At 35.8% G+C, this 22,809-nt stretch overlaps 1 protein-coding gene across 1 annotated transcript; it reads right to left on the reverse strand.

Annotated features, from left to right (window-relative positions):
- Nucleotides 1–300: 300 nt before the first annotated feature.
- On the reverse strand, nucleotides 301–22,809 carry LOC117318456 (mesenchyme-specific cell surface glycoprotein-like; the record flags this gene model as incomplete). The annotated part of the gene is given in 10 exon segments (XM_033873442.1): nucleotides 301–527; nucleotides 887–1,137; nucleotides 3,373–3,444; nucleotides 4,750–4,929; nucleotides 11,984–12,098; nucleotides 13,048–13,186; nucleotides 13,462–13,651; nucleotides 21,420–21,659; nucleotides 22,185–22,377; nucleotides 22,792–22,809. Coding segments are annotated over 9 exon segments (1,601 nt in total), but the record flags the coding sequence as incomplete, so codon positions are not given.

The following is a 22,809-nucleotide window of genomic DNA, read 5'->3' on the forward strand; positions in this document are numbered from 1 at the left end:
AAATTCATCGATGCCCAGGTGTAAGCACCGGCGCCCAGTCAGTACGATTGAACCCGGTGTGTATCTAGTACATGTACATAGCAATACATTTAATTAGACTAATTCATCTTTTGTTCTTTCCAAACAAAGCGGGTTGGATTGTAAAGCCATCGACCTTGTGTTTTTAGACAAAAGATGAATTAAAGTGATAGATAGTAATTCCAGTTTTTTTTTGTTTTTGTTTTTTAAATAAGTCTCTAATGCTATGACATTTATATTTTACAAAAAAATGGGATTTAACTGTATTGACGTCACTTTTACCCTATTGCGGATATATAGGCGTCTCCTGCCTCGTCCATATCGTATAATTCCTTCCAGACAAAATCAGTTCGGCCAGCGCGATGGGCGCTCTCGAATCTCGGAACTGGTGCACCACTTGTGGAATTGATCGTATAAAGAAAGAGGGCGCCCACAGTCTCACTTCCGACCAGCAGGAAATCGGAACCATTCTGTTGTACCAGCAAGTCCATCCCGTTCAGTTTCGGACCCTGTCAAACACCAAACGACCCTCAAAGTAAATCATAAGGTCGTCAACCACCATTCGCTACTTATATTAAAATATCTCTTATTAGATTCTACAGCTTAGTATAAATTATGTGTACTGTTCAGTAAGGAAAGGAATGGTAAAGGGGATAATTAACATAACATTGTATCTGAGCCAAAAGTAATAACGAGAAGCATTTGAAAATCTATAAAATTACGAAAAGGTCAGGAATTAACGAAAACAACATGTAACGGTAGACATGTTTTCCAGATGATTAAGTCTACATCTACATCAGTTTTGAATGGTAGACGGATTTTGATCACAAGGTCACGAGTCGGACAGGGAGTTACTGATGACTCTTACCTGGAGATCAGATGTCGAGTCCCGAAGATTCTCTGGTGATGTATATGTGATGGTAGACGACACAACATCGGTGTTGAATACATTGTACATGAGGACTTCCATGTGTTTCTCGATCTCATCCTTACTGTCCCAAACAAGACTCATATCCGACGTGTCCCAGATAGAGAATCCGCGACCACCGAAGTGTGTAACTTGTCCAAGCTTATCGGAGAACAAATTTAACGAGTCGATGTTACTTACGGTCAGGTAGCCTGCGAACACCAAACAATTAAAATCAGTCAGGAACAGAAGAAGCATACATTGATATTAGGTATGATTGATTAAATTTCTATACGAACGTTCTTAATATAGAAATAAAGAGATAAAAACGCCATTCATACCACCTGGAATTCATTTTTGCATTTCGACGGCTTGCATATGCTGGTTTTTGTTTTTAATTATTCCACTCTTTTGGCCGTTAATATACATATATTACACTGAATTCGATTCGCTGTTGTCCGTCGACATTATCCAATCAACGTTCGCGTGACAGATACTAATAGAGTTCATGTCTGACAAAAAACAAAGAGGCTAATAGTGTTTTCACAGTTTTCTGGACATTCACCAGAAATTCTACCAAACACTTACGATAGTATTCCATAAAATAACAAATACATAATGAAAGTACATGTAAAATTAATATATGCGAATCTGCCAAGAATACTTTTTTTGACAAGGCACTAATGATTCAAACAGCACCGAACATCGGTTTACCATCTATGTAATAAAACACGTATCACATGAGTATGATGATGATAACACTCAGGTAACTCCTGGACGTAAAGACTTGTACAAAAGACACCCATATGACTAGAAATGAAAAGGAATTTAGTAATAGATAGAGTAAATGTACAGAGAACCCCGCCATACTGCTGTTTCTCCTTCTACTCGTCAGGTTTACTAGGGTCCCACTAAAGGGAAGGATGGCTTTAGAGAGGAACTGACCCCTTTTAATAATTTGGTATTTTCTGAATATTGAATTATTTGATAAATAATGAAACACGGGTGTGTGTATATTATAAACTGGGGCCACTATTTATAAATAAATCAACGTGCCTTGCAGGTAAACAATACGTATGATGCTGAAGAATTTGTAGTGTTCTGAATTTCAACTTCAGGGGGTATTACCAGGTCAACAGATTTGCTACGCAAAAACAAATCGATGCATACATGTATGAAAAGAAAAAATAAAACAAAAACAAAAAAACTGAGGGACTTGGCAAAGTCTCCCCCTGTCCTACCCGCATAAGCTCATTGTTTTTAGATATAAACCCAATAAAGAATACTGTACGTGAAGAACATAGTTTGTTCCATTATGTTAGCTTATACCATTGTAGTATGTTTGGAAGTCTAGCCACCAAAATAACTACTGTCAACCAAAAATTAAATCTTTGTGATTCCTTCCTTGTTATACTGCATCTTGGCCGTTGTTGTGTATGTGGGTTTTTTTTTATAATATATTTAGTATTATAATGTTCGCAACCATACAGTTACCAATGACTTTCTTTTGTTTGGATCGAGGCATGACAGTGATCAGAGTGGAAGAGATGTTAAAGATTGATAAATACAATCTGAAGCTCTTTAACAAAATGGCTCAGAGAGGTCCTCAAGCCTAACTGAAAAGCTCGATGACATGTAACAGGCAAGTAAAGTCAGGGTTATCCGCGATCAAGTGATCTATACGATATAAGTGTGTCTCTATTTAAAGATACAATAGTGAAATATATAGAGTGTTTTCAGTAATACCAAATATATTTCACGAGTGGGGCTAATATTTTGATATTTTTCACGAGTGCGTAGCACGAGTGAAAAATATCTAAATATTAGCCACACGAGTGAAATATATTTGGTATTACTGAATACACTGTTAGGTATTCTGTTTATTACATTTTTTATCAACGAAAAACCTAACCCGTATGCTAACTAGGCCTACAGCGATAATTTGTAAACAAAAAATGTAGTTCCCCCTGTCCAGGAGCGGAGATATATGTCGGGCCTTCTGATTGGTCAATTATTTTGGTATTTTCTAATCATTAATTTGATTGGTCAAATCAGCAAAAGTGATATTTTTCACTAGTGAAACATATCACTTTTATAGAATGAATAATTTTTGATATTTCACTGGCAAAAATGTAATAAAATGTAACCTGCCTTCGTTTAACCCATATATATTCTTAACTAACTACATTATTAACTCGAATGCTTTGGATGCTCTGGAAACTTCATGGAATGTTCCCGTACCATGAGAACTTGAGCTCTAATTACATCACTATAGTATGTCAAACTGGGCCATAGCTGTATGTGGAATGAACAGCGTGTTCATGTCGATTCGGATTTGTTTACACATTGGAATGATGGAGTTTTAATATATTCTAAAATGAAATTGCCAAAGTTGTACAAAGCAACGAATTCGAATCAATGTGATTCAAAACAATGTTTTAGCTTACCTGCCATGTTTTCCAGTAATAAATCTGCATAAAATGTTGAATTGTTTATACTCATTTCGTCGAATTTCTTCGCTGAAGAAAACAAATTAAAACAATATTCATTTCGACAGTCAACTTTTCCAATTAAAACTTGATGTGAATGAACATAGAAGACTATTCCTTGTTACTTGATGTATAACGGTTGTTTCGTGGGGTGGACACTTTGATATCTTTCACGAATGCGAGTGAAAAAATAGTTTCAACCCCATGAAATGAAATACAACTGTTATTCATCTGAAAACATGGAATGTTCTATTACATTTTATCTCACCTTTACCGATGTCAGTTTTTGTCTGTTTGCTTTCCGTGTCATTATTACTCAGCTGAATTATATTGAACACAAGTTTCGAAAGTATATAAAGTATATCAATAAAGCACGTGTAATGCTCCAGCAGTAAATATTATAGGATCAATAGAATATAATCAAAATCGGTGTGATATATGCAATTACTGTAAAGTTATGATCTTATAGGCTGCATCTGGTTAGTATGTATAGTGCATACCCCTACTATATCAACTAGGTGTAACACTTGAAGATCGTAAGATACATCGACTGTGGAACAAAAGTAGGCGATCCTCCTTCGAGCTGTTTTAAAGCGGACAGTCTGATTGGTCGACAATTAAAGTTAGTATTGTTTACAGAGCTGTCGACTAATCAGATTACCCGTTGCAAACTCGCTCTAAAATATATACCCTACTTCCGTTCCACTGTTGATTTTGGTCCATTTTCTGATCTTTAAATCATTGTTTCACGACAAAGAATACCACGTGTTGATATCTTAATTGAGGATTCTAAACCAAGGTACGTTACTGAAGATTGTGTGCAATTGATATTTTTAGTCAGATCGAACTTAGATTCTTAATAGAAGCTCACCCCCCACTTTCGACATTCCAAGTGTTCCACCTTTTTGCTGATATAGTACACAATTTAGGAGTATATCTAACCAACGCATGTGCATTACTCATGACGAGACACTTGCTCGTTTGACGAGAGCTTGCTTTGTTGTTCATGCAAGTAGAATGTCACTGTCCAATTACATAACATTACATAAAACCACTGTATGCTGTTTATTCGTTATTTTTTCTTGTGTTTTGGTTTTTTACTCATTCACTCATTATTTTATAGCTCAAAATCCATTGGGAAGATTTTTTCCCATTTTTGTTGCATTTTTAAAAATTGCGACCAATAGTCTTCAATTGTTATTATTTTTAAATCAATTCGATAATGATTATTATTTATATGATTGGTTTGTCCCGTTATGGTAACTACGGAATGAACTACAGACAATGATGACCGACATATTGGACGACTTGATGTGTTTCGTTAATGTTACATACCTCTAACAAGAGCATCCGACTTGGCATTATCAGCCCAGGTAAAACCATGCACACTGCTTGTATATGATGTCGTGGCGCCCTCGTTGGCAGTAAACAAATACGTCTTTCTTCCAACAGTGTACGTCTTAGCTATATCCGGCTGTTGGAGACTTACCCATGGATATTGCCGTAGATGGATACCTAGAGGGTATGCGGAAAGTGACGTTGGTAGTGTTTATGATATTGAAAAATATAACGTGACATCTGCTTTGTACAGTAAATACAAAAATACATGTTTTGCGTGCAAATTCGTTCGTACACAATGATGTCAGAAATGAGAATGTAATATGGTAAAATAGCGTTCAATGATTTCTGTTATAATGATTTAGTTTGTTTTACGAAGCATATCTTATAATGACGCTGATGTAAGATTATCTCTTTCATTTCCAGGTTTTATTACTTTTCTTGACCTAGGCGTTGACCTTTTTGTAATAGTCACCATAGCCTTGAATGAGCTGCTGCCCATACTGCTATGTTTTACAGCCTACGGGAGCGCAGCTAATGAGATACATGAGCTATACTACTGGTGAAGGAAAGCCTTCGCTATACTGCCTACAAACCTCATCTCTATCTGTTGAGTCAATCCTACGTTATACTGCCTACAAACCTCCATCTCTATCTGTGGAGTAAATCCTACGTTATACTGCCTACAAACCTCCATCTCTATCTGTGGAGTCAATCCTACGTTATACTGCCTACAAACCTCCATCTCTATCTGTGGAGTCAATCCTACGTTATACTGCCTACAAACCTCCATCTCTATCTGTGAAGTCAATCCTACGTTATACTGCCTACAAACCTCCATCTCTATCTGTGGAGTCAATCCTACGTTATACTGCCTACAAAGCTCCACCTCTATCTGTGGAGTCAATCCTACGTTATACTGCCTACCAACCTCCATCTCTATATGTGGAGTCAATCCTACGTTATACTGCCTACAAACCTCCATCTCTATCTGTGGAGTCAATCCTACGTTATACTGCCTACAAACATCCATCTCTATCTGTGGAGTCAATCCTACGTTATACTGCCTACAAACCTCCATCTCTATCTGTGGAGTAAATCCTACGTTATACTGTCTACAAACCTCCATCTCTATCTGTGGAGTCAATCCTACGTTATACTGCCTACAAACCTCCATCTCGATCTGTGGAGTCAATCCTACGTTATACTGCCTACAGACCTCCATCTCTATCTGTGGAGCCAATCCTACGTTATACTGCCTACAAACCTCCGTCTCTATGTGTGGAGTCAATCCTCCGTTATACTGTCTACAAACCTCCATCTCTATCTGTGGAGTCAATCCTACGTTATACTGCCTACAAACCTCCATCTCTATCTGTGGAGTCAATCCTACGTTATACTGCCTACAAACATCCATCTCTATCTGTGGAGTCAATCCTACGTTATACTGTCTACAAACCTCCATCTCTATCTGTGGAGTCAATCCTACGTTATACTGCCGACAAACTTCCATCTCTATCTGTGGAGTCAATCCTACGTTATACTGCCTACAAACTTCCATCTCTATCTGTGGAGTCAATCCTACGTTATACTGCCTACAAACCTCCATCTCTATCTGTGGAGTCAATCCTACGTTATACTGCCTACAAACCTCCATCTCTATCTGTGGAGTCAATCCTACGTTATACTGCAAACAAAGCTCCATCTCTATCTGTGGAGTCAATCCTACGTTATACTGCCTACAAACATCCATCTTTATCTGTGGAGTCAATCCAACGTTATACTGCCTACAAACCTCCATCTCTATCTGTGGAGTCAATCCTACGTTATACTACCTACAATCCTCCATCTCTATCTGTGGAGTCAATCCTACGTTATACTGCAAACAAAGTTCCATCTCTATCTGTGGAGTCAATCCAACGTTATACTGCCTACAAACCTCCATCTCTATCTGTGGAGTCAATCCAACGTTATACTGCCTACAAACATCCATCTCTATCTGTGGAGTCAATCCAACGTTATACTGCCTACATACCTCCACCTCTATCTGTGGAGTCAATCCTACGTTATGCTGCCTACAAACTTCCATCTCTATCTGTGGAGTCAATCCTACGTTATACTGCCTACAAACCTCCATCTCTATCTGTGGAGCCAATCCTACGATATACTGCCTACAAACCTCCATCTCTATCTGTGGAGTCAATCCTACGTTATACTGCATGCCTACAAACCTCCATCTCTATCTTTGGAGTCAATCCTACATTATACTGCCTACAAACCTCCATCTCTATCTGTGGAGTCAATCCTACGTTATATTGCCTACAAACCTCCATCTCTATCTGTGGAGTCAATCCAACGTTATACTGCCTACAAACCTCCATCTCTATCTGTGGAGTCAATCCTACGTTATACTGTCTACAAACCTCCATCTCTATCTGTGGAGTCAATCCTACGTTATACTGCCTACAATCCTCCATCTCTATCTGTGGAGTCAATCCTACGTTATGCTGCCTACAAACTTCCATCTCTATCTGTGGAGTCAATCCTACGTTATACTGCCTACAAACCTCCATCTCTATCTGTGGAGTCAATCCTACGTTATACTGCCTACAAACCTCCATCTCTATCTGTGGAGTCAATCCTACGTTAAGCTGCCTACAAACTTCCATCTCTATCTGTGGAGTCAATCCTACGTTATACTGCCTACAAACCTCCATCTCTATCTGTGGAATCAATCCTACATTATACTGCCGACACACCTCCGTCTCTATCTGTGGAGTCAATCCTACGTTATACTGTCTACAAACCTCCATCTCTATCTGTGGAGTCAATCCTACGTTATACTGCCTACAAACCTCCATCTCGATCTGTGGAGTCAATCCTACTTGATACTGCCTACAAACATCCATCTCTATCTGTGGAGTCAATCCTACGTTATACTGCCTACAAACCTCCATCTCTATCTGAGGAGTCAATTCTACGTTATACTGCCTACAAACCTCCATCTCTATCTGTGGAGTCAATCCTACGTTATACTGCATGCCTACAAACCTCCATCTTTATCTTTGGAGTCAATCCTACATTATACTGCCTACAAACCTCCATCTCTATCTGTGGAGTCAATCCTACGTTATATTGCCTACAAACCTCCATCTCTATCTGTGGAGTCAATCCTACGTTATACTGCCTACAAACCTCATCTCTATCTGTGGAGTCAATCCTACATTATACTGCCTACAAACTTCCATCTCTATATGTGGAGTCAATCCTACGTTATACTGCCTACAAACCTCCATCTCTATCTGTGGAGTCAATCCTACGTTATACTGCCTACCAACCTCCATCTCTATCTGTGGAGTCAATCCTACGTTATACTGCCTACAAACCTCCATCTCTCTCTGTGGAGTCAATCCTACGTTATACTGCCTACAAACCTCCATCTCTATGTGTGGAGTCAATCCTACGTTATACTGCCTACAAACATCCATCTCTATCTGTGGAGCCAATCCTACGTTATACTGCCTACAAACCTCCATCTCTATGTGTGAAGTCAATCCTACGTTATATTGCCTACAAACCTCCATCTCTTTCTGTGGAGTCAATCCTACATTATACTGCCTACAAACCTCCATCTCTATGTGTGGAGTCAATCCTACGTTATACCGCCTACAAACCTCCATCTCTATCTGTGGAGTCAATCCTACGTTATACTGCCTACAAACCTCCATCTCTATCTGTGGAGTCAATCCTACGTTATACTGCCTACAAACCTCCATCTCTATCTGTGGAGTCAATCCTACGTTATACTGCCTACAAACCTCCATCTCTATCTGTGGAGTCAATCCTACGTTATATTGCCTACAAACCTCCATCTCTCTCTGTGGAGTCAATCCTACATTATATTGCCTACAAACCTCCATCTCTATGTGTGGAGTCAATCCTACATTATACTGCCTACAAACTTCCATCTCTATATGTGGAGTCAATCCTACGTTATACTGCCTACAAACCTCCATCTCTATCTGTGGAGTCAATCCTACGTTATACTGCCGACAAACTTCCATCTCTATCTGTGGAGTCAATCCTACGTTATACTGCCTACAAACCTCATCTCTATCTGTGGAGTCAATCCTACATTATACTGCCTACAAACTTCCATCTCTATATGTGGAGTCAATCCTACGTTATACTGCCTACAAACCTCCATCTCTATCTGTGGAGTCAATCCTACGTTATACTGCCGACAAACTTCCATCTCTATCTGTGGAGTCAATCCTACGTTATACTGCCTACAAACCTCCATCTCTATCTGAGGAGTCAGTCCTACGTTATACTGCCTACAAACCTCCATCTCTATCTGTGGAGTCAATCCTACGTTATACTGCCTACAAACCTCCATCTCTATCTGTGGAGTCAATCCTACGTTATACTGCCTACAAACCTCCATCTCTATCTGTGGAGTCAATCCTACGTTATATTGCCTACAAACCTCCATCTCTCTCTGTGGAGTCAATCCTACATTATACTGCCTACAAACCTCCATCTCTATGTGTGGAGTCAATCCTACGTTATACCGCCTACAAACCTCCATCTCTATCTGTGGAGCCAATCCTACGATATACTGCCTACAAACCTCCATCTCTATCTGTGGAGTCAATCCTACGTTATACTGCATGCCTACAAACCTCCATCTCTATCTTTGGAGTCAATCCTACATTATACTGCCTACAAACCTCCATCTCTATCTGTGGAGTCAATCCTACGTTATATTGCCTACAAACCTCCATCTCTATCTGTGGAGTCAATCCAACGTTATACTGCCTACAAACCTCCATCTCTATCTGTGGAGTCAATCCTACGTTATACTGTCTACAAACCTCCATCTCTATCTGTGGAGTCAATCCTACGTTATACTGCCTACAATCCTCCATCTCTATCTGTGGAGTCAATCCTACGTTATGCTGCCTACAAACTTCCATCTCTATCTGTGGAGTCAATCCTACGTTATACTGCCTACAAACCTCCATCTCTATCTGTGGAGTCAATCCTACGTTATACTGCCTACAAACCTCCATCTCTATCTGTGGAGTCAATCCTACGTTAAGCTGCCTACAAACTTCCATCTCTATCTGTGGAGTCAATCCTACGTTATACTGCCTACAAACCTCCATCTCTATCTGTGGAATCAATCCTACATTATACTGCCGACACACCTCCGTCTCTATCTGTGGAGTCAATCCTACGTTATACTGTCTACAAACCTCCATCTCTATCTGTGGAGTCAATCCTACGTTATACTGCCTACAAACCTCCATCTCGATCTGTGGAGTCAATCCTACTTGATACTGCCTACAAACCTCCATCTCTATCTGTGGAGTCAATCCTACATTATACTGCCGACACACCTCCGTCTCTATCTGTGGAGTCAATCCTACGTTATACTGCCTACAAACCTCCATCTCTATCTGAGGAGTCAATTCTACGTTATACTGCCTACAAACCTCCATCTCTATCTGTGGAGTCAATCCTACGTTATACTGCATGCCTACAAACCTCCATCTTTATCTTTGGAGTCAATCCTACATTATACTGCCTACAAACCTCCATCTCTATCTGTGGAGTCAATCCTACGTTATATTGCCTACAAACCTCCATCTCTATCTGTGGAGTCAATCCTACGTTATACTGCCTACAAACCTCATCTCTATCTGTGGAGTCAATCCTACATTATACTGCCTACAAACTTCCATCTCTATATGTGGAGTCAATCCTACGTTATACTGCCTACAAACCTCCATCTCTATCTGTGGAGTCAATCCTACGTTATACTGCCTACCAACCTCCATCTCTATCTGTGGAGTCAATCCTACGTTATACTGCCTACAAACCTCCATCTCTCTCTGTGGAGTCAATCCTACGTTATACTGCCTACAAACCTCCATCTCTATGTGTGGAGTCAATCCTACGTTATACTGCCTACAAACATCCATCTCTATCTGTGGAGCCAATCCTACGTTATACTGCCTACAAACCTCCATCTCTATGTGTGAAGTCAATCCTACGTTATATTGCCTACAAACCTCCATCTCTTTCTGTGGAGTCAATCCTACATTATACTGCCTACAAACCTCCATCTCTATGTGTGGAGTCAATCCTACGTTATACCGCCTACAAACCTCCATCTCTATCTGTGGAGTCAATCCTACGTTATACTGCCTACAAACCTCCATCTCTATCTGTGGAGTCAATCCTACGTTATACTGCCTACAAACCTCCATCTCTATCTGTGGAGTCAATCCTACGTTATACTGCCTACAAACCTCCATCTCTATCTGTGGAGTCAATCCTACGTTATATTGCCTACAAACCTCCATCTCTCTCTGTGGAGTCAATCCTACATTATACTGCCTACAAACCTCCATCTCTATGTGTGGAGTCAATCCTACATTATACTGCCTACAAACTTCCATCTCTATATGTGGAGTCAATCCTACGTTATACTGCCTACAAACCTCCATCTCTATCTGTGGAGTCAATCCTACGTTATACTGCCGACAAACTTCCATCTCTATCTGTGGAGTCAATCCTACGTTATACTGCCTACAAACCTCATCTCTATCTGTGGAGTCAATCCTACATTATACTGCCTACAAACTTCCATCTCTATATGTGGAGTCAATCCTACGTTATACTGCCTACAAACCTCCATCTCTATCTGTGGAGTCAATCCTACGTTATACTGCCGACAAACTTCCATCTCTATCTGTGGAGTCAATCCTACGTTATACTGCCTACAAACCTCCATCTCTATCTGAGGAGTCAGTCCTACGTTATACTGCCTACAAACCTCCATCTCTATCTGTGGAGTCAATCCTACGTTATACTGCCTACAAACCTCCATCTCTATCTGTGGAGTCAATCCTACGTTATACTGCCTACAAACCTCCATCTCTATCTGTGGAGTCAATCCTACGTTATATTGCCTACAAACCTCCATCTCTCTCTGTGGAGTCAATCCTACATTATACTGCCTACAAACCTCCATCTCTATGTGTGGAGTCAATCCTACGTTATACCGCCTACAAACCTCCATCTCTATCTGTGGAGTCAATCCTACGTTATACTGCCTACAAACCTCCATCTCTATCTGTGGAGTCAATCCTACGTTATACTGCCTACAAACCTCCATCTCTATCTGTGGAGTCAATCCTACGTTATACTGCCTACAAACCTCCATCTCTATCTGTGGAGTCAATCCCGATGTCCTTCCATTCCTTCTTGGTTAAAGGCCATAGATCACTTATCACTCCATCAGACAGGGACAGTTTAGCAACGGCATTATTTTCCTGTTAATGAAAAATGAAAACAGATACCAGCAACAGTGAATATTTTAGAGTTGATAAATGACTTCATGGTATACAATCTATATTGTATCTAATCAAAACAGTTGTACATTACTAGTACCACGTGATCTAGTAGTATTGCTCTGTAATGTATTTAAGAAATTCCTCAATGTCTCTAAGGATACCTAATTTGCAAAGTATATAATTTCTCATTAAGTGTACAGAGTTGTACTAACACATATTTGGGTTATTTTACGCAAGAAAAGTCGAACTTCGTTATCCCGATATCAGTTTGGTAAAAAAGCTTCGAGTTATCCAGAGTATTCGAGGTAGCATTTTCGATATTTCAGTGGTTTTTCACCGTATGTGATCGTAACCACTGACGTATTGAGGATGTCGAGGTAACTGCATAGAAACTGAATTGTTTACTTCGAGATAAGCAGGATCTTGGAGTTATAAACTTATGAAATAAAGTTTTAACCTTAGAGGATACATCATGTTCGCATGTTGAATACCTGTATTATCAACGACAATGATACAATCTCGATCGAAACACGAGTGAAAAATATCGTCATTCAAGTGAAATTTATTTTACCTATAATGTTTTACATTTATCAAATGTTTATTAGATTTAAAAACAAAAAGCAAAACAAAAAACCACACAAACAATGATTTTTTTTTCATTTTTTAAAACTGATCAACTCCAAAATTTCAATGGTAAACATGAGTATTGCTCTTTAGCAAATTACATATACATGCATGCATGTACATTGTGCATTTTTAAAGAACTTCCCTTAAAATGACAAAATGAAATATATATGTTTATGTATATTATATAAGATATGTTAAAGAGTCGATTAAATACTGACACTGCTCCATGGATAAATGACAACTTATTATTACATCGTTAATACTGAAGCTGACAAAGAAGAGGAGAGCGATTTGAACATACCTGTAGGGTGATGTAGGCGTATCTAGAGTCAGCTGTGACTGCTATGTACTCTGGCTCCAGGCCCTGCGCGACAGATACGGGGTTAGGAAGGGGCCAGGTGTTGGAAGGTACGTAACGCGCTGGTATACGGATGTCATACCTGTAAAAATTACATGTCATTCCAATTTATATTTCATAACCGCCATCTGATAAACCTGACCTTTAAAGTAATCGAAAACCTTATCAAACTGTTAAGCGTTTGTCCCTAGGAAGTGCGAAATTTTACTCTGCTGCATTTAATAAGGAGTTGTTGTGAAAAGCCACCATGCCCGTATTCATGAAACCGTGCTAATGCTCAAAGATCCTGCATGATGTCTAAAACATATCAGTTACATGGAGTCGCATGACTTCAAAATATGCAAAGCACTTTCTTACCGAGAATTGAAGCTTTCAAAACCTGCTATTTTCTCCGATGGACTGCCCGTCCTTTCTGTGCGTATGATGTGAACAGAGCCCTTGGGATCTACAAATTTATTAGTGATGTCACGGCCAGGTCTCCCTTCATTGGCCACCAAGAGCACACCACAATCCGGAGTGTAGGTCAACATATCGGGAAATACCCCCACTGAAGAGGAATAGTTCGTTGGTATACTACGTAATTTAGACTAACGTTTTGACACCCGTTAATGTGTCTTATGAATTCGTTGCCACTACACCAGTCCAATATAACTAGTAGGTTTTGATTTTTAGGGCTGGTGTCGTCGATAAAGCAGACGATATCTATTTACCTTCTCTGCAAACTTTGCTTTTGAGTTAAGAAGAATCGTTCAAGCAGACGACACCTATAATCTTCTGAAACAACATGTTTTAGTGTCTCTGTCACATCATACAATGAAGTAAATGCACTAGTAATCATACAAAAACACACAATAATAGTATCAAATGATTGTCTTCGTTTATAGTTAATATACAAAAGTACATGTTTGTTTGTCATAGATCTTGGAATAATCAGATCTAGGAATAATTAGATCTAGGAATAATTACAAGTTTCATATCTAGATTCTTTACGTCACCTTAACACCCGTTCGGATATGAACATGGCTTTGCGGCGACGTTAAACACCGTAAAACAAACAAGCTTAATCAATAAAGGGAATATGGACACTAATCTGAATAACCTCCAAAGAATAACACTGACTGTTGTTCAATCATACATATGCAAATTTCGATTTACGTTGATTTTCTGAAAGAACATCCGGCCTTGTTCTCCTTATACTTTTTCAAGGATCTCAATTTACACATTTGAATGTATCTATTATTTCTATTTCGTCCCCGATTTTATTGATTTTGAAATAGAAAGACGCAATACATGTATGCAAATGAGTATTGCGTTTGCTTCTAATTTATTTATTCAATCGAAAGCCATGGCAGTCAACCACCTTCCTTCATCGATTATTAGAATGTATGAACAAAGTTGCGGTGATAACATATTTTTTAAAGGTGGATGCTCCATATTTAATTGGTAACAATATGAAAATGTTATTTGATACTTTTCATAGAATAGTGCAAATTATCTAAGCGAAATTATCATTCAGAAGACTCTTTCTCTTGAAATACATCTATAATCATTGCATTATTAACTAATAATTAACTCATCAATTGCATGGTCTCTATAACTAATCAATTACGTGGTCACTATAACTAATCAATCACAAGGTCTATATAACTAATCAATTGCAAGGTCTATATAACTAATCAATTACATGGTCACTAGAACTAATCAGTTACATGGTCTATATAACTAATCAATTACATGGTCTATATAACTAATCAATTACATGGTCTATATAACTAATCAATTACAGGGTCTCTATAACTAATCAATTACATGGTCACTAGAACTAATCAATTACATGGTCTATATAACTAATCAATTACATGGTCTATATAACTAATCAATTACATGGTCACTATAACTAATCAATTACATGGTCACTATAACTAATCAATTACATGGTCACTATAACTAATCAATTACATGGTCACTATAACTAATCATTTACATGGTCACTATAACTAATCAAATACATGGTCTCTATAACTGATCAATTACGTGGTCTGTATAACTAATCAGTTACATGGTCTCTATAACTAATCAATTACATGGTCACTATAACTAATCAATTACATGGTCTCTATAACTAATAAATTACATGGTCTATATAACTAATCAATTACATGGTCACTATCACTAATCAATTACATGGTCTCTATAACTAATCAGTTACATGGTCTATATAACTAATCATTTACATGGTCACTATAACTAATCAAGTACATGGTCATTATAACTAATCAATTACATAGTCACTATAACTAAACAATTCCATGGTCACTATTACTAATCAATTTCAATGTCACTATAACTAATCAATTACATTGTCTCCATAACTAATCAATTACAAGATCACTATAACTAATCAATTACATGGTCACTATAACTAATCAATTACGTGGTCTCTATAACTAATCAATTACATGGTCTCTATAACTAATCATTTACATGGTCACTATAACTAATCAATTACATGGTCTATAGAACTAATCAATTACATGGTCTCTATAACTAATCAATTACGTGGTCACTATAACTAATCAATTACATGGTCACTATAACTAATCAATTACATAGTCACTATAACTAATCAATTACATGGTCACTATAACTAATCAATTACATGGTCTATATAACTAATCAATTACATGGTCTATATAACTAATCAATTACATGGTCACTATAACTAATCAATTACATAGTCACTATAACTAATCAATTACATGGTCACTATAACTAATCAATTACATGGTCTATATAACTAATCAATTACATGGTCTATATAACTAATCAATTACATGGTCACTATAACTAATCAATTACATGGTCACTATAACTAATCAATTGCATGGTTACTATATCTAATCAATTACATGGTCACTATAATAACTAATCAATTACATGGTCTATATAACTAATCAATTACATGGTCACTATAACTAATCAATTACATGGTCACTATAACTAATCAATTACATGGTCTCTATAATTAATCAATTACATGGTCACTATAACTAATCAATTACATGGTCTCTATAACTAATCAATTACATGGTGACTATAACTAATCAGTTACAAGGTCTATATAACTAATCAATTACATGGTCTATATAACTAATCAATTACATGGTCTCTATAACTAATCAATTACATGGTCTATATAACTAATCAATTACATGTTCACTATAACTAATCAATTGCATGGTCTCTATAACTAATCAATTACATGGTCACTATAACTAATCAATTACATGGTATCTATAACTAATCAATTACATCGTCTCTATAACTAATCAATTACATCGTCTCTATAACTAATCAATTACATGGTCACTATAACTAATCAATTACATGGTCTCTATATAACTAATCAATTACATGGTCACTAGAACTAATCAATTACATGGTTACTATATCTAATCAATTACATGGTCTCTATGTCTAATCAATTACATGGTCTCTATAACTAATCAATTACATGGTCTCTATAACTAATCAATTACATGGTCACTATAACTAATCAATTACATGGTCTATATAACTAATCAATTACATGGTCTCTATAACTAATCAATTACATGGTCACTATAACTAATCAATTACATGGTCACTATAACTAATCAATGACATGGTCACTATAACTAATCAATTACATGGTCTCTATAACTAATCAATTACATGGTCTCTATAACTAATCAATTACGTGGTCACTATAACTAATCAATCACAAGGTCTATATAACTAATCAATTGCAAGGTCTATATAACTAATCAATTACATGGTCACTAGAACTAATCAATTACATGGTCTATATAACTAATCAATTACATGGTCACTATAACTAATCAATTACATGGTCATTATAACTAATCAATTACATAGTCACTATAACTAATCAATTACATGGTCACTATAACTAATCAATTACATGGTCATTATAACTAATCAATTACATTGTCTACATAACTAATCAATCACAAGGTCTCTATAACTAATCAATTACATGGTCACTAGAACTAATCAATTACATGGTCACTATAACTAATCAATTACATGGTCTATATAACTAATCAATTACATGGTTACTATATCTAATCAATTACATGGTCTCTATGTCTAATCAATTACATGGTCTATATAACTAATCAATTACAGGGTCACTATAACTAATCAATTACATGGTCACTATAACTAATCAATTACATGGTCACTATAACTAATCAATTATATGGTCACTATAACTAATCATTTACATGGTCACTATAACTAATCAAATACATGGTCTCTATAACTGATCAATTACGTGGTCTGTATAACTAATCAGTTACATGGTCTCTATAACTAATCAGTTACATGGTCTATATAACTAATCATTTACATGGTCACTATAACTAATCAAGTACATGGTCATTATAACTAATCAATTACATAGTCACTATAACTAAACAATTCCATGGTCACTATTACTAATCAATTTCAATGTCACTATAACTAATCAATTACATTGTCTCCATAACTAATCAATTACAAGATCACTATAACTAATCAATTACATGGTCACTATAACTAATCAATTACGTGGTCTCTATAACTAATCAATTACATGGTCTCTATAACTAATCATTTACATGGTCACTATAACTAATCAATTACATGGTCTATAGAACTAATCAATTACATGGTCTCTATAACTAATCAATTACGTGGTCACTATAACTAATCAATTACATGGTCACTATAACTAATCAATTACATAGTCACTATAACTAATCAATTACATGGTCACTATAACTAATCAATTACATGGTCTATATAACTAATCAATTACATGGTCACTATAACTAATCAATTACATGGTCACTATAACTAATCAATTACATAGTCACTATAACTAATCAATTACATGGTCACTATAACTAATCAATTACATGGTCTATATAACTAATCAATTACATGGTCTATATAACTAATCAATTACATGGTCACTATAACTAATCAATTACATGGTCACTATAACTAATCAATTGCATGGTTACTATATCTAATCAATTACATGGTCACTATAATAACTAATCAATTACATGGTCTATATAACTAATCAATTACATGGTCACTATAACTAATCAATTACATGGTCACTATAACTAATCAATTACATGGTCTCTATAATTAATCAATTACATGGTCACTATAACTAATCAATTACATGGTCTCTATAACTAATCAATTACATGGTGACTATAACTAATCAGTTACAAGGTCTATATAACTAATCAATTACATGGTCTATATAACTAATCAATTACATGGTCTCTATAACTAATCAATTACATGGTCTATATAACTAATCAATTACATGTTCACTATAACTAATCAATTGCATGGTCTCTATAACTAATCAATTACATGGTCACTATAACTAATCAATTACATGGTATCTATAACTAATCAATTACATCGTCTCTATAACTAATCAATTACATGGTCTCTATAACTAATCAATTACATGGTCACTATAACTAATCAATTACATGGTCTCTATATAACTAATCAATTACATGGTCACTAGAACTAATCAATTACATGGTCTATATAACTAATCAATTACATGGTGACTATAACTAATCAATTACATGGTCACTATATCTAATCAATTACATGGTCTCTATGTCTAATCAATTACATGGTCTCTATAACTAATCAATTACATGGTCTCTATAACTAATCAATTACATGGTCACTATAACTAATCAATTACATGGTCTATATAACTAATCAATTACATGGTCTCTATAACTAATCAATTACATGGTCACTATAACTAATCAATTACATGGTCACTATAACTAATCAATGACATGGTCACTATAACTAATCAATTACATGGTCTCTATAACTAATCAATTACATGGTCACTATAACTTATTAATTACATGGTCTCTGTAACTAATCAATTACATGGTCTATATAACTAATCAATTACACGGTCACTATAACTAATCAATTACATGGTCTCTAACTAATCAATTACATGGTTACTATATCTAATCAATTACATGGTCTCTATATCTAATCAATTACATGGTCTATATAACTAATCAATTACATGGTCTCTATATAACTAATCAATTACATGGTCACTATAACTAATCAATTACATGGTCTCTATAACTAATCAATTACATGGTCTCTATAACTAATCAATTACATGGTCACTATAACTAACCAATTACATGGTCACTATAACTAATCAATTACATTGTCTCTATATCTAATTAATTACATGGTCTCTATAACTAATCAATTACATGGTTACTATAACAAATCAATTACATGGTCACTATAACTAATCAATTACATGGTCACTATAACTAATCAATAACAACGTCTCTATAACTAATCAATTACATGGTCACTATAACTAATCAATTACATGGTCACTATAACTAACCAATTACATTGTCACTATAACTAATCAATTACATGGTCTCTATAACTAATCAATTACATGGTCACTATAACTAATCAATTACATGGTCACTATAACTAATCAATTACATGGTCACTATAACTAATCAATTACATGGTCACTATAACTAATCAATTACATGGTCACTATAACTAATCAATTACATGGTCACTATAACTAATCAATCACATGGTCACTATAACTAATCAATTACATGGTCACTATAACTAATCAATTACATGGTCTATATAACTAATCAATTACATGGTCTCTATAACTAATCAATTACATGGTCTCTATAACTAATCAATTACATGGTCACTATAACTAATCAATTACATGGTCACTATAACTAATCAATTACATGGTCACTATAACTAATCAATCACATGGTCACTATAACTAATCAATTACATGGTCACTATAACTAATCAATTACATGGTCTATATAACTAATCAATTACATGGTCTCTATAACTAATCAATTACATGGTCACTATAACTAATCAATTACATGGTCACTATAACTAATCAATTACATGGTCACTATAACTAATCAATTACATGGTCACTATAACTAATCTATTATTATACTACGCAATTGCTTACTGCCTGTAATTGGACACATGGCGATTTGTCTCGAACACTACACAAATGACAATTTTGTCTCGAACATTACACAAATGACAATTTTGTCTCGAACATTACACAAATGACAATTTGTCTCGAACATTACACAAATGACAATTTTGTCTCGAACACTACACAAATGACAATTTTGTCTCGAACATTACACGTATGATAATTTGTCTAGAACATTACACAAATGACAATTTTGTCTCGAACATTACACGTATGATAATTTGTCTAGAACATTACACAAATGACGATTTGTCTCGAAAATTACACAAATGACGGTTTGTCTCAAACATTACACAAATGACGATTTAATTTGTGTCGAACATTACACAACTGACGGTTTGTCTCTAATATTACACAAAAGACGTTTTGTCTCGATCATTACATAAATTATTACACAAAAGACGTTTTGTCTCGAACATTACACAAATGACAATTTGTCTCGAAAATTACACAAATGACAATTTTGTCTAGAACATTACACAAATGACGATTTGTCTTGAAAATTACACAAAATGACAATTTTGTCTCGAACATTACACAAATGATAATTTGTCTCGAAAATTAAACAAATGACAATTTGTCTCGAACATTACACAAATGACGGTTTGTCTATAACATTACACAAATGACGGTTTGTCTCGAACATCACACAGATGACGTTTTGTCTCGAACATCACACAATGCCTTTATCCACACTAGCGATATCACTTCTCTAGATGTATATACTGTAATGATAGATATTTTCCAGGGGTTCAAATTTCCGATATTTTCAACGATAAAATAAGAAATGCTGAGAAGTAGAAACCTTGAAAATAAAATTAGTAGAACAAAAATCTACGTCCATTTTACTCCTCTGAAACACACTATTAAGTTTTGATAAAACTGCAAAAAATCATATTATCTTTTACAGTATATGCCTCGTCATGCAAATACTATGTTACATACCACTTTTGTTCCATGCATCTTTACAACAAGAATGAATTTTTTCAATAGAAAATACCTATTATAAACATACGTCACACGCAACAACAAACATGAAAATTACGCAAAGTTTTTAAGCTTGAGAATACCACAATTTCCTCAGCTTTTAATAGAACGTTTGATTATTTTTAAACTGACACTTGGAAATGATGTCTGTAATGTAAATGTAATAATAATCACTTTTTACCTGGGAGACGATTTCCATCGGCTTGTAGGAAACTATCACCCCTGGTGAACGTTTTGAAGAAATATATATGGCCCTCGTACACGTCCCTGACACCAGAGGTCACTGTAACAGCGATCTCATCTCCACATATAGCAATGTCACGTGGTATCCCATCAGCTGCTGTGAACTGGTGCGTTAGAGCACGGACGGGGTTGGCAGGGTCGGATATGTCGAGGATATGAATTAATCTTGACGTTTCTCCTGCAAGTAAAACAATTCGAATTAATTCCTTTCAAATATTTCTATGGAAATAGACGTTTCTCATGAAGAAAACTAGTCACATGACTAACACATTTTGATGTTCTGTTTGATACACCGATTCTTATATCAGGGAGATACTGCCACAGAGACAATGTCGAATTTCAAAGGGTTACGTTTCATTCGCTCTGAGCACACCTGGATATGTCATGACAAAATCGAAGGCACGATCAGCTATATATTGTGGATAAAACAACAAGATTATAGTTTGATCTGGTACTTTGATTTGACCAACCATGAACTTAGTTGTCGCTCCTCTGTAATCATCAAAGGAATCGCAAATAGAGTCAAATAAACATAGATGGCTAAACGTGAAGGGTCTACGTACTGGGAAATGATGTCCCCTTCAACAGTTTTACATTATGTTAAAACCAATCTGGATTCCCCTAAATCTCAACTCCTGTAGCTCAAAGCATAGCTGAACGAAACAACTGCATGGTGAAGCTGCATTAATAATTGCACGCTTACCCACAACATAGAGCATTTTCTTTTTCGGATCATATGCTCCCTCCTCAGCCGTTCCACCAAATAATTGAAAGGTTTCCGATGGCGTTACCTTGGTCGGAAGTTTAGTGTACGACAGTGGTTTGAGGTAGTAATTGGCCAAAGTCCCACCAAACACACATACCAATATCAGAACAGAAGTAGGCGCCATTGTAACCTTAAAGGGAGAACATTTCACTACCGTAAACATAAATATCATGATATCTTTGTTTTTTGTTTGTTTTTACCACACAAAAATATGATACGATCACATTTTTGTCAAAACATGGATATCTAATAAAGAAGTGAACTCTCCCACTGTAATGTCAGAGATGTACATTACTTAGATGATGGCTATAGTTGAAACCATTGTAAAGGGACAAACAAATTTTTTTTTTGTTCATAGATGTACTTTCAGCATATGCTGACGAACAAACATAAATATTTATAAATATTAATCAAATTCGATTTGATTTCCTTTGTGAGTTCCTGTGGTATCTTGTAAGAAGAAAATACACCTCTATCATCAATCGCATCTGAAAGATTCTTTTAGAAATATAATATCAATATATACAGAACATTAATCGCTCACCTTTGTCACGTATACAGC

This window comes from Pecten maximus, unplaced genomic scaffold (genome assembly GCF_902652985.1).
Source record: "Pecten maximus unplaced genomic scaffold, xPecMax1.1, whole genome shotgun sequence".
Taxonomy (NCBI): Eukaryota; Metazoa; Mollusca; class Bivalvia; order Pectinida; family Pectinidae; genus Pecten; species Pecten maximus.